The sequence below is a fragment of the Tiliqua scincoides genome, chromosome 8 (assembly GCF_035046505.1).
Source record: "Tiliqua scincoides isolate rTilSci1 chromosome 8, rTilSci1.hap2, whole genome shotgun sequence".
Lineage (NCBI taxonomy): Eukaryota > Metazoa > Chordata > Lepidosauria > Squamata > Scincidae > Tiliqua > Tiliqua scincoides.
In genome coordinates, this window is record NC_089828.1 from 37449220 (window position 1) to 37463631 (window position 14412).

A 14412-nucleotide genomic window follows, 5' to 3' on the forward strand; every position below is an offset into this window, starting at 1 on the left:
CAAAGTGACCCTGCCTGCCTTGCCTCCCCTGGCAAGGCTTTGGCAGGAAGGGAACTGGGCCACAATCCGATCTGCACTTACCTAGGAGTAAGCCCCATTGACTATAATGGGGCTTACTTCTGAGTAGACGTACAGAGGCTTGGTCGCACTCTTTCTTGAATACAAGAGCAGCAAATGATGTTTTTCTTCCCCCACCCACCTCCTCCCCTCCTACACACACATCCCCCCATCATAACTGCAGTTAACCCCCCTTACTGCCCCTCCCCACCCCTCCTTCTTCCCCACCTTACAAAGTTCAAAACTAGTTGCCTCCCATTCTTTCTCTTTTTCTCTCCCCCCACCCCAGTGAATCCTGCACTTGTTTTAGCCACATCTCCTTACTGCCCTTGACTCCTCATCGCCCCCCCCCCTTTCTCCAGTATGCACAATCTCATCTCTCTTTGCCAGCACCTCCTGGCATATCAGAGCATGTCAAGTGATAACAGTTTGAACAGACCTGCTTCAAAACATTGGTCTTCCTTTCCAGAAACCACATACACCTCTCCAAGCCTCTGGGGAATTTCTTTCATTGTCATGTAATGATTTAAGGCTGCAATCCTAACCACACTTTCCGGAGAGTAAGCCCCATTGAACAAAATAGGACTGACTTCTGAGTAGACCTGGTTAGGCTTGTGTCCTTAGTTATATTAATTAAATTAATTGTAACATAATAATGTAATTAAAAACTAGTAGTGTGCCCTGACAACTTTAGTGCCTTGTCAGTGTGCCGTGAGCTGAAAAAGGTTGAAAATGGCTGGGTTAGACCTCACCTGGAGTACTGTGTCCAATTCTAGACACCTCACTTTAAGAAAGATGCAGCCAAAATGGAGCAGAGGAGAGCAACAAGGTTGATCAGAGGGCTGGCGGACAAGCCCTATAAGGAAAGGTTGAGTGAACTTGGTATTTTCAGCCTGGAGAAGAGAAGGTTGAGAGGGGATATGATAGCACTCTTCAAATACCTGAAGGGCTGTCATATGGATGAAGGGACAAATTTGTTCTCAACTGCCTCTGTAAGTTGAACTAGAACTGACAGGTACAAACTGCAAGAGAAGAGATTCTGATTGAATTTCAGGAAAAAATTCCTGATGGTAAGGGTGTTTGGCAGTGGAACAGGTTGCTGAGAGAGGTGGTGGACTCTTCCTCACTGCAGATCTTCAAGCAGAGGCTTGACAAGCACCTGTTGGAGATGCTCTAGGACAGGGGTCGGCAACCTTTAACACTCAAAGAGCCATTTGGACCCATTTTCCGGAGGAAAAAAAACCTCAGGAGCCACAAAACCCTTTTGACATCTAAAATGAAGATAATACTGCATATATAGTTTTTCTTTCACCTTTATGCTCTTATAGGTCCCATTTTTATAATGTAGCCCCCTCTTGTAGCTTTTAGTTAGTTTTGTCATACATTCTTGTCCTGTGTTTTCACATGCCTGGTCCTCTATGGTGTTTTGCCTGATTCCAATGCCATTCTCTGCCTGGAGAATTAGGCCCACTTTAAGCAAATTAGCTCCCCTTCTTTCCTCCAACAAGTGACCCTGGTTCTGCCCTGCAGTCCTGCTGGACCCCACCTCCAGAGTAGCTTGCCTGTTCAACCTGCAGAGGTCCTCTCTCCTGCCAGCAGCCTCCCACCCCTACAGCAGACCCTGGGTCCTCAGCAGGTCTTGGGCACAGCAGCCACACACCAAACTCCAGTGTCTCCAGCAGTCCATTAGGCACAAAGTCAGTCAGAGAGCATCCAGGGCAGAGTCCAAAGTCAATAAGCCAAGTCACAGTCCAAGATCAGATTCCAAAGTCAAGCAGCCAGCCAGGTCACATCTCCTCTCCTCCCTCCAACCTGCACTCCTTCTACAACCCACTCCTTATATCCTTGAGGGCCCTATTGCCTTCAAGTGGCTGCAGCTGTGCAGCACACTCTGCTGGATGCCCAGGCCTTACCCTTAAAGGGGCCACTGCTGACACCACATCTACCTCCTCACCAGATCTTCCAGGATTCCAATACATATGGTGGTTATGACATCTGCTTATCTTACATGGATACTAAAGAACTCCTCCCACCTTCCAGAGGCATCCTGCTGGAAGGAAAAAAGGACACAGACTCCAGAGGTGGGGAAGAGAAGCCAGAGCTGGGGGGGGGGAGAAGGTGGGGGAGGCAACCACAGGCCAGCTTCTTGCCTGCCTGCCTGCCCTCCCTCACTCAGGCTGCAACCCTCTCCACACTATCCTCTGAGTAAGCCCCATTGGCTACAATGGGACTTCTGAGCAGACAAGTTGGTTGGAGCTCTCAGGCTGCAGTCCTCTCCACACTTTCCTGGGAGGAAGCCTCACTGACTACTTGTGAGTAGACCTGCACAGGATGAGGCTGAGGATACAGCTCTCCACACCTTCCTGGGAGTAGCCCAGGGACTACAACGGGGCTTACTCTGGAACAGACCTGCGCGGGCTCCCACTCACCCGTCCTTGCGCTTGGCCTTGAGCAGGCTCCACGGCTGCAATCCCAGGCACCCTTTCCTGGGAGCAAGCTTCATCCACTGTAATGGGGCTTACTCAGTACTTTTTTACTACTACTTTTTTACTACTCAGTAGTAGACACACAGGATGTCTCCTCTGCTGTGGAGGAAAAGCCTCTCCTTGCACTGAGTGGGGACCTGCTCAGGGAAAGGTGGGCTGCAAGGGCTAGCAATGGCTGAGGAGGAGGGTGGCTCAGGATTGGCTGGTGGTCAGCCAGTGAAGGGCCCTGAGCCATTCCAACAGAAAAAGCTAGGAGCCTGCTGGATGCTGATTGGCTGAGCCTGCTGGAGAGTTGGGGAAGGGAAAAACAGGGAGCTTAAGCCTGCAGAGCAGGCAAAATTGAAAAGGGAAACCAATGCGGGGCAGGTGGGGGTGAAGGGAGAGGAGGGAAGCAGCCTGCCCTCCCAACACAGGTGCCTCCTGTCACACTCTTTGCCACTTTCACCTGGAGGAGCCGCAGCAGACAGCTGAGCCGACCCCTGCTCTAGGAGTATTTCCTGCTACAGGCTGAGGGTTGAACTAGATGACCTATTGGTTCCTTCCAACTCTATGATTCTATGATTTGTTGTAACTTAAAAGATAAGAATATAGTGCAGTTGGACTCTCGTATCTGTGGATGCAGCATTTATTTTATTTTTTTATTTATTAGATTTGTATTCCGCCTTTCTCCCTGAAGGGCACCCAAGGCAGCAAACAATCAAGTTAAAATACAAACAAACAAGGATACAAATAAACATTAAAAATACAAAACACTTAAACAATTAAAACAAGATAAAATACATAGCAGTAGATTAAAAGCACACAGTAAAAGACATAATTTATAAATTTATAAAAACAGCCCTTATAGCGCCTTGAAGGCTTTCCTGAATAAAAAAGTCTTCAGGCCCCGCCAGAACGTTAATAACAAGGAAGCTGCCCTCAATTCAAAGGGGAGGGAATTCCATAGTGCAGGTGCCACCACTGAAAAGGCCCTGTTTCTGGCTGCCATTCCCTTCGCCACTCTCAATGATGGCACAACCAGCAGGGTCCCTTCAGATGACCTTGGAGAACAGACCGGATTATATGGAAGAAGGCGGTCTCTCAAATACGCTGGTCCCAAGCCGTTTAGCATCCATGGATTTGACTCATGACAAATGTTAGAGCAGCCATTTTCAACCACTGTGCCGTGGCACACTGCTGTGCCATGAATGGTCTCCAGGTGTGCCGCAGGAATTTGGGAGAACATCATTTATCAATAGGACTATTGGGGGATGTAAGCCCTCATTGACAGCACAGTGTGCCTTGTCAATTGTCAAAAAGCTGATGGTGTACCTTGACCAATTTAGTGCCTTGCCAGTGTGCCACAAGATGAAAAAGGTTGAAAATCACTGTGTTAGAGGATACCGGAGTCCAATTTTAATTGATTTTTTTTTAAAGTGAAAATTTGGGCTCTTACTGCTTTGTGACCAAACTGCCGTTTCCAAGCCTGAGGAGCTTTTTTAGCCCTGAAGGACTCACTTCTGGTTCCTGTGCAGGTTCCTTCCTTCTCTCCCAGGTTCGCCCCAGAATGCAGTGATGAAAATGTTTCCCCAACAATGAGATTTGTTACCATTTTAGTAGTTGTTCTTGGCTGCTGCTCATTTCAGTGCTTTAAGTGTTCTGTCCTTCACTCGCTGCTGGATTGTGGATCGTGTGATTGCATTGATGTAATCATCAGTGAGTAACAACCCTTTTTTAAACAGCAGCATAGTGCTTAATTTTCATTACTTTTCTAGTTTTTTTAGATTTTGTCTATATTTTATACTGCGGGAATAAAGAACTTGCATTGTCACTACAAAATGGTATAATAATCAAGGGTCTTAACTGAATTTCTCTACGACTGTGACAAATGCATGAGGATATCTTTGTCACAAGATGCTAGACAAATGGAAAATGGGTCAGCGAGCTACCTACTGGGAGGCCAATATAAATGAAGGAATTTAAAATGTTGAATCACTGTATAGACTTATGGTGGGTAGGTGAGTGTGAGTTAGTGAGAGGTACTAGACACTTTTAATAGAGCTCTAATAGAAAAAGAGTCTTGCTTTATTGCTTGTAAGTGTCAGAGTGGACTTCTCATTCTGATGCAGCAAAACCAACAGGTTCCTGCAACTCCTCAATTATAGTCACAAAGTGTGGCATAAACTTTTGTGGGTCAGGTACATGCAACAAAGTGGGTTCTAGTTTAGAAGAGTGTAAGCTATAATTTGTTGGGCTTTAAGTTTCCACAAGAATTTGTTTTGTTTAACTTTGAGTTTGGTTGTGTGAGAAAATAAGACTCCTTTTTGTGAAGGGCTGTTCCACCATGAATAGAACTTGGTATTAGAGCATTTCCGAAGTGTCTTGTGTGCATTTACAGTAATACTTTCAGAAATGCTGAACTATTACTGTTCTCACAAATGGGACCCACAACAAAATGTAGCATCTAATCAACCTCAGTCCACTTTCAGGTACTGTAGTTGTTAATTGTCCCCTTGAGACTTTCCCTCTTCTTCCTGTGCCTCCTTTGTATTGTATTGTTACTGCTGCTGATTTTTTTTCTCGAGGGTTTTGGCTTGCTTATACTGCTATTTAATTAAAATTGATCTAGAGCCTCTATGAGTTGAGTGGTGCTTATGTAAGGTTGCTTTTGAATGTTATTGTTGTGAATTTTATCATATTGTATTTTATATTGTATATTTATGATTTTATTCTTTTGTGATGATTGTTAGCCCCTTGAGCTTTTGGAAAGCTCAAGGATATCATTGTTTCTCAACATTTATCCCCCGCTGTACCACTTTGCATGGTTCACCTAATTGAAGTACCACCAGAAGTAACTGGTGATCAGGGTGACCAGAATGCCTATACCTTTAACCATTACAGTGGTGCTGCACCTGCCAAAATACCCTCCTTATACAATGGTTAAAGGTATAGGCATTCTGTCCTCCATTGCATCTGGTCACCGTGCTGACGATGGTGTCATTTCTAGTTACTTCTAGTTTAGGAGGCCAGATACAATGCAACAAACAGTGGTAAGAGGCTCAGGGTGAACAGGAGGGGTTTTTTGAGTGCATGAAATGTGTGTGCTGGAGCTCTGCTTGATGAGCTGAGTTTCCTGCTGTTACTTGTTGCATTGCTAGTCTTGCTGCCAGGTGGTGCAGGGGTTTGGTGATCCCATGCATACCACTGGACACCACCTAAAGTACCACAATTGGTATAAATACCACTGGTTGAAAACACTGCTGTCATTCTTAAAAAAAGAAGTCTCTTGTGAATGTGGAGAAGGAAACCTAATTTGAAATGTTTCTCTGATCTTTAAGCTAAGGGACTAAGCCAGTGGGACTTGATCCTACAATGTGCTTTAATCCATGGCTTAAAGACTCAAGAAACATTTCAAATTGTTTTGAACTCATCCAGCCATGAAAACCTTAGTATGTTTGTAAAAGGAAACCTGTTGCCATTTCTTTTCTGTATTTCTCCTTTGTCCATTTTTATTGTTAGATTTAGAAGTTGTGGAAAAATGTGCAATGAAATTAGTGACCTGAATGCCTGTTTGCTTTCTCAGTCACCATACAAGTTTTTTCAAAAGGAATGAAGCAACTTGCTAGTGATGTTTCTGAAGTTGTTGATAATGGGAGGATATAGTGTGTGAGTGGGAAAAGTAGCCCATTAAACACTCTGATGAATTCCCAGAGAACTAAAAAGAAGGTTGTTGAGAAGTACATGAGAGAAGTGTATGATGGACTTGTTATTCCAGAAGTTGCTTATAAATTGGAAGCTTTTAACTGCATGTATGAATGAAATTGAGCACACCAAGGTGATTAGAACTTTGTTTTAAAAAGTGCTGCCATGAAATCAGAGAGGATATTAATCTAGCAATTAAAACTGAGCAGAGCAAAACACTTTGACCTTTTTATAAATGCAGTGGGACCTTTTTATAAATACAGTAGAACTTTGGTATCCAAAGGGGATAGCTGAATTGTGAATGTGAGAGAGAAAAGTGTACCAATTCATATAAACTTTTAAATCGCTATTAAATGTCTTAAGTGACGTTTGTTCTTCTAATCCTTGTTTTACAGATGGAAGATGGCCATTCCCTTTTTGATTACAGCGTTGGCTTGAATGATATTGTTCAACTGCTGATGAGGCAAAGCCCTGCCATGCCTCTTGTGAACAAAGAAAAGGATTCTGAACTTTCAGACACAGATTCTGGCTGTGGTTCAGGTCAAAGTGAATCAGATAAAAGCTCCAATAATGGGGAGGGAGCTGTGGAAATGGAGGGTCAACCCAGCACAGCTGCTCAGGCTGACCTGGTGGACCCAGGCTTTGGATATTACAAGGTGAGATGACCTTGGATTGATGTTAAAATCCAAAGCTTTTTGCAAATAAGAATGTAGGAGCTATTTTTTTTAAGCAAAAGTGATTAAAAATATTTTTAAACAATATTAAAAAACTACTTAGTCTTTTTAAAGTCTAAATTTAAAACCACTGGACTATGAACACTGGTGTGCCATGGGGCCAGCTGAGGGAGACAGCAACTGCTGGGGAGATGTGGCCGTTCTAAGCCTTGTGTGGCAGCACACGTAGAAGCAGCTGGAAGCAGCCGCTTTGAAGCTCTTGCGTGAGAATGAGGTGGCCAGCCTTTGCCTGTCGTGCACGCTGATTGGGCTACTGAAGACCCTTCCTGTGTTGCCTCCATGGACAGTGTACTTTTTGTCCCTTACAGTAAGGGCATTACTTGTTCTTTCTTTCATACACAGGCAGGCAATGACACATCTCACTTCTCTTCTCCACTCCCTCTCACACAAACAACTCATTCCTTCCCCCATCCTAAAATCAGTTAACATCTCCCTTCCCCTCCCCTCCCCTTGCTCATCCCCACTTTCCAAAGGTCTGGAATCCTTTGCCTCGCATTCTCTGTCTTCCACCCCTGGTTGAATCCCAAATCTTATTTTGATCATGCCACTCCATTGCCTCTCATTCTACATTTCTCCAGTACACTGTTTGCTCAGTCTGACTTCTTTGCCAACAAGTTCTGACACGTCTAATAAAAACTTGACCACCCTGTTTCTAAATATGTTTTTTCTGCTTTCTAGAAATCACATACACTTCCTTCTTCCATTTCTAATTATAGAGTTCCTCAGGCTAACTTTATTAGAAAGATCTATGCAGGTTCAGAGAAGTTTGATTTCATCTTTTTGTGAATTTCTTTGTTGTGCAATGATTTAATTGTATTAATTAAAATGTACTTATTGTAATGTAGTAATTTAATATAACTAAACTGGTGGTGTACCTGAACAATTTTAGCAACTTGTTAGTGTGCTGTGAGCTGAAAGGTTGAAGATCACTGGTCTATACTTTGCAACTTTTAAAGAAAACTTCTGTAAAGAATATGACTATTATGTTCAAGGGCTTGTTCACTGCACACATTTGAGCTTTATACCAATTTAACTATTGTGGTTTCCCAAAGAAATCCTGGAAACTGTGGTTTGTATTCAGATAATTCTCTTTTGGAGAACCCATAAAATTGGGGTTTCCCTGGGCAAGGGAGTGACAAGACAGTTGACTGTATTGTAGATAAATTATGAGATTGACTAAAGAAGCAGTTCCCAAGTTGTGAGTCCAGGACCCACCAGTGGGTTGTAACCCAGTTTTTATGGGGTTGCAATACTGACAGGGCAGGTTAGGCTATATGTATCAAAAGTTACATGCTGCTACTTGGGGCGGGGGAGCACTGGTGCCTAGTTACTATTACAGCCACATCCCTTGGCATTTAACAATCAGACAGCAGCCTCTAGGACCTCTAAAAAGTTTGGTATTCTATGCCACAGGCCTTCCTATTCTTGTCTGGGACAGCCACAGATCTTTGCTGTCCTGTTGCTTGTGGCCATCCTATGATAGAGTATGTGAGATTTTCTTGTGGAGATGTTTCAGCGGAGTTAAAAATGACTGATTTTCTATTATGTGAAAAACAAGCAGATGCAGTGTACCTCTTGTAACTGCTAATTTCATGTTTAGACTTTTGGACAGCAACTGAACAGTTTGACTTTTGGCTTCTGTTTTAGATCAATGAGTTGGTGGATGCTCGTGATACGAGCATGGGAGCTTGGTTTGAAGCTAAGGTTGTCAATGTGACCCAGAAAGGGAAGGCAGCAGAGAAGGCAAGCGAGAGCGATGAGGAATTGGATCTGCAAGAAACCATAGCTGAAGAGGACATTGTATATCATGTGAAATATGAAGAGTGAGTTGTTGGATTTTTCTTAAATAACAACCTAGTTTGATATGCATTTTGCTCCTGAAGCTGGAGTTAAATCTGACATTGTTTTGGTTTTTTTAAAATTTGGATGTGACTGTAGCAGAAAGTTGCAAGCAGCTGAATTCTTCCCCCCGTATCTGTGGGGTTTCTGTTCTGAATCCCCCTGCAGATATCACAAATCTGCAGATACTGGGGGTCTAGTTTAAAAATGTGTAGAAAGTAAAGAAAAAGCCCAAAATAGCTTCCATTTGGCAGCAAGACCGCTGTGTTTTGAGGGCTCCAGGCAGCCTCTTCTGGGTTGTGCAGAGACCACCCCCCTTCACCCAAGCTTGCCCCAGAAAGCATTGTCATTTTCTGCATTGATATCAACAGCTGAAATTCCTTGAGCCAAATCTGTCTTCCCTCATCTGAGGAATGTTACCATGCCCCTCCATGCCAGTCAAATGAGGTGCAAGTGTTATCTGTGGTACCAAACTTTGAAATGGTCCATGTTAGGTAATTTACTCACATATTTGCCTTCCTTCTTCCAAATGGCCCTACCAGGAAAACTAATTGCTGACAAGCTTCTGTTTCAGATGTAGAAAATGCTGTGGGTAAACATACCTGTCATTGTTACAAAACTAGCAGAGTACCTGAAGTAAACAAGCATCTCCTGCAAGTGGTGCCAGTGAAATAACATAATAGCTGTATGCAGTGTGGAGTAAATGGGTCTAATCTGGCCTGTGGTCTCCCACTACAATCTCATTGTAAGATTCCAGTTAGCAGATTATCTTTCAGCACCATTTCAGGATTGGAGCCGAGGTTAATTGAAGGCCACCAGGAAATGTTGATTTTGCATTCTTCCCACATTGTGTTTTGTTTTAAAGGTTGATTCTGTAGCAAAGTTTGAGAACATTTGGTTTAAATAATGTGCTGTTTTTATGTTTCTGGGGCATACATCTGGAATTTTGTGCATTTTAGACTCACTTGATTTGAGGTAGGCTAATTAACTTTTTGTAGGACAACCTTTTTTTATTTTGTTCTAAATCCACTTTTCCCCCTCAATAAAGCTATCCAGAGAATGGCATCATCCAAATGAGCTCCAAAAATGTACGTGCTCGTGCTAGGACGACTCTGAAATGGGAGGAACTACAAATAGGAGACATTGTCATGTTAAATTACAACCCTGATGATCCAAAGGAGAGAGGATTTTGGTATGATGCGGAGATCCTACAAAAGCGAGAAACGAGAACTTACAAGGAATTGATTGCAAAGATAGTTCTTGGGTAAGTGACCCGCTGAGCATGAGTGAAATCAATCCATCAAGTCTTTTCAAAAGAAATGCTACTATGTGGCACCCAAATCCTTATTTGTTGCAGTCCGTGATGGGGGGATGGGATGTGACACAAGAACACCAAATCTTATTCTCTTGACTTATAGAATTATAAGACAAAATTACTGTGTATACTTGCATGTTTATTCTTTTTTATTTCTATCTTACCCTCTTGCAGTTGCTTTATAGCAGTTCACGTAGTAACAGTATAACATACGTAATTAAAACATGAAATGTGCAAAACAGAGACAGATGGGACCAGAACAAATCAACACATTCCAGCGAATATCTGGCCTCAATTTACCAACCAAAAGTTACTTGAAAAGACTTCGGTTCTTTTTCATGCTTTAGGGTGCAAAAATTGAGGCTGTAAGACTACAGACCTGAAATTGTGACTGAAACTATTTAATTTATACCCCACCTTTCTATCCTGCTAAGGACACTCAAGACAACTTACAAATAAAACAATACTAAAACATGCATACAGTCTATACCAGGGGTTGGCAACCTTAAACACTCAAAGAGCCATTTGGACCCATTTTCCAGAGGAAAAAAAACCTCAGGAGCCACAAAACCCTTTTGACATCTAAAATGAAGATAATACTGCATATATAGTTTTTCTTTCACCTTTATGCTCTTATAGGTCCCATTTTTATAATGTAGCCCCCTCTTGTAGCTTTTAGTTAGTTTTGTCATACATTCTTGTCCTGTGTTTTCAGACACCTGGTCCTCTATGGTGTTTTGCCTGATTCCAATGCCATTCTCTGCCTGGAGAATTAGGCCCACTTTAAGCAAATTAGCTCCCCTTCTTTCCTCCAACAAGTGACCATGGTTCTGCCCTGCAGTCCTGCTGGACCCCACCTCCAGGGTAGCTCACCTGTTCAACCTGCAGAGGTCCTCTCTCCTGCCAGCAGCCTCCCACCCCTACAGCAGACCCTGGGTCCTCAGCAGGTCTTGGGCACAGCAGCCACACACCAAACTCCAGTGTCTCCAGCAGTCCATTAGTCACAAAGTCAGTCAGAGCATCCAGGCAGGCAGAGTCCAAAGTCAATAAGCCAAGTCAGTCCAAGATCAGATTCCAAAGTAAATCAGTCAGAGTATCCAAGTCAAAGTCAATAAGCCCAGCCAGCTTCCTCTCCTCCCTCCAACCTGCACTCCTTCTACAACCTGCACCCCCTTCCTCAGGTGCTCCTTATATTCCTGAGGGCCCTATTGCCTTCAGGTGGCTGCAGCTGTGCAGCACACTGCTGGATGCCCAGGCCTTACCCTTAAAGGGGCCACTGCTGACACCACATCTACCTCCTCACCAGATCTTCCAGGATTCCAATACATATGGTGGTTATGACATCTGCTTATCTTACATGGATACTAAAGAACTCCCCCCACCTTCCAGAGGCACCCTGCTGGAAGGAAAAAAGGACTCCAGAGAAGAAGCCAGAGCTGGGGGGGGGGGAAGGTGGGGGGGGGGGAACCACAGGCCCACTTCTGCCCTGCCTGCCTGCCCTCCCTCACTCAGGCTGCAACCCTCTCCACACTATCCTGGGAGTAAGCCCCATTGGCTACAATGGGACTTCTGAGCAGACAAGTTGGTTGGAGCTCTCAGGCTGCAGTTCTCTCCACACTTTCCTGGGAGGAAGCCTCACTGACTACTTGTGAGTAGACCTGTATAGGAGGAGGCTGAGGATACAGCCCTCCACACCTTCCTAGGAGTAGCCCAGGGACTACAACGGGGCTTACTCTGGAACAGACCTGCACAGGCTCCCACTCACCTGTCCTTGCACTTGGCCTTGAGCAGGCTTCAAGGCTGTCATCCCAGGCACCCTTTCCTGGGAGTAAGCTTCATCCTCTGTAATGGGGCTTACAACTGAGTAGACACGCATAGGAGCAGGTGCCAAGGCTGCCATCCCAGGCACCCTTTCCTGGGAGTAAGCTTCATCTGCTGTAATGGGGCTTACAACTGAGTAGACACGCATAGGAGCAGGCTGCAATCCCAGGCACCCTTTCCTGGGAGCAAGCTTCATCCACTGTAATAGGGCTTACTACTGAGTAGACACACAGGATGTCTCCTCTGCTGTGGAGGAAAAGCCTCTCCTTGCATTGAGTGGGGACCTGCTCAGGGAAAGGTGGGCTGCAAGGGCTAGCAATGGCTGAGGAGGAGGAGGGTGGCTCAGGATTGGCTGGTGGTCAGCCAGTGAAGGGCCCTGAGCCATTCCAGCAGAAAAAGCCAGGAGCCTGCTGGATGCTGATTGGCTGAGCCTGCTGGAGAGTTGGGGAAGTTTTCCCTTCCCCAACAGGGAGCTTAAGCCTGCAAAGCGGGCAAAATTGAAAAGGGAAACCAATGCGGGGCAGGTGGGGGTGAAGGGAGAGGAAGGCAGTGAGCTCAGGGAGCGGAGGGAAGCAGCCTGCACTCCCAACACAGGTGCCTCCTGTCACACTCTTTGCCACTTTCACCTGGAGGAGCCACAGCAGACAGCTGAAAGAGCCACATGCAGCTCTAGAGCCGCAGGTTGCCGACCCCGGGTCTATACAATAAACTCAGATTGTGATTAAAATAAGTTTCATAAAAAGCACCTGTTCCCTGGTGTCAGCATACAAAAGCTTCCCTGAATAAAAAGGACTTAAGACTCTGCTGAAAGGACTCCAGTGTTCTCAGTTCCAGGGGGAAGGAATTCCACAGGCAGGGTGCCATCACTGAAAAGACCCTGGTTCTTGCCACCATCACCCTCACCTCTGATGGTGGCTGCATTGTTAGAAGGACTCCCTGTGATGACCTGAGAGGACAGGTTGCTTGTGAATTTTATAAAATTACAAAATAAGAAACAAAATTAATGTTAGTTTTTTAAAAAAGGCAAACATTATCATGAGCAAGTAAAGATACTAAACAGAAGAACTAATAGAGTAACCATTGTGAAATGCAATAAGCAAGGGTAAATAAGCCCAGGATAATTTTCAAAGCAACCAATGCAAATCAAACTGCCCAATACAACATAAACTGAATAACAGTATGTAGCAAACACAGACCTAAATGCCTACTTCCCCTTAACTTAAAGCCACAAACCTTCTAGATTAATTTCAGTCTGCAGTCCTAAACACGTTCCCCAGATAACCAAGTCCCACTGAATACAGGTTGAGTCTTTTAATGCAGTGTCCCTTTGCTCAGCGATTTAAAAACAGCCTTGCTGAGGAGACATGCAGAGACAGAGGAATGCAGAGGTATCAGGCAGACAGTCTCTCTCCAGGGACTTAGAAAGGCTTCACTCTGAGGCAGTAACCCCTTCCTTCACCGGGAGCAGCAGGGCAGGAAAAGAATGGAGGAGGTGATAATCACTTCCACTTTGCATTCTTTCACATACTCCGAGGGAAGGGAGGGGAGTGAAACTGTTCTAAGCGCATGTAGAGAGAATGATTGATGATATGTCTGCTGGCTGCCCTCTTCCACATTAATGAGGTTATTTAACATCTTTTTTCCCCTTTTAAGTTAAAGGGCCCTTCTCATCCTGTTGAGATAAAACTGCCAGTGAAAAATCTGTGGATAATTAGGTTATACCTGTATAGTGGGATCCCTGCCCCAAGCAATCTCATACAGCTGTGGTTCCCGAAGTCTTTTGACCTGTGGCACCCTTGACCTACACTGCTTCCCATTATGTTATGACAGTCAGTAATCCACCAGGTGAAGCTTTCTCCCCAATTAAATAAAAGCTGCATCATTTGAGGCTCTGATTTTTTCACATGGGTACAGAATTCCAGGAGTGGATGGGGGGAATCCCAGGGGAAAAAGTGCAAACTACACTCTCAACAGTTATGAAAAGGAGAGCTCCACCTGTTGAGTGACCAGGTTTCCTCTAGGGCAGGAGCCTCTAACCTGTGACCTGTAGTGGGACAAACATTTTGGGTGTTGCAGTAGTGAAGCCTTACTGTTCTACCCCGCTACCTCCTGTCTTTGCACCTAGTCTTTGTAGCAACTTGCACTGGGCAGCCACTTTCACTGCTGATAGCCTGAGAAGGCTCAGTGCCCCAATTTCTTGGGGGAAGCAGCAAATCAGGAGCAAAGGGGGGTGGTGGTGAGGAGGAACTGCAAGGCTGTGCCACCACTGTGCTGCACCTGAGATGATTTTCTCGGTACGCTGGATCCGGCCCATAGATCCCCAGCTCTAGGGGATCCCTTGCACTGAGGCAATCCTGAGCATTTTGGAGAGGGCACAGGCATGTGTTTACCAGCCAAGCAAGCTATGATAGCAATTCATTTGAGGAGCTGTCCGGTTCTTGGCTCCGCACAGTGGTTGGCTTGAGCTGACTGGGTGATT

General features: G+C 44.8%; 1 protein-coding gene across 1 annotated transcript in view; it reads left to right on the plus strand.

Moving 5' to 3' along the window:
* Positions 1–14412, plus strand: part of UHRF1 (ubiquitin like with PHD and ring finger domains 1) — a 60423-nt gene that overhangs the window by 22574 nt on the left and 23437 nt on the right. Inside the window, exons 3-5 of the mRNA XM_066635401.1 lie at positions 6620–6880; positions 8606–8781; positions 9846–10061. Coding sequence (XP_066491498.1) covers positions 6620–6880; positions 8606–8781; positions 9846–10061 — 653 coding nt within the window. The remainder of the gene's footprint in view (positions 1–6619; positions 6881–8605; positions 8782–9845; positions 10062–14412) is intronic.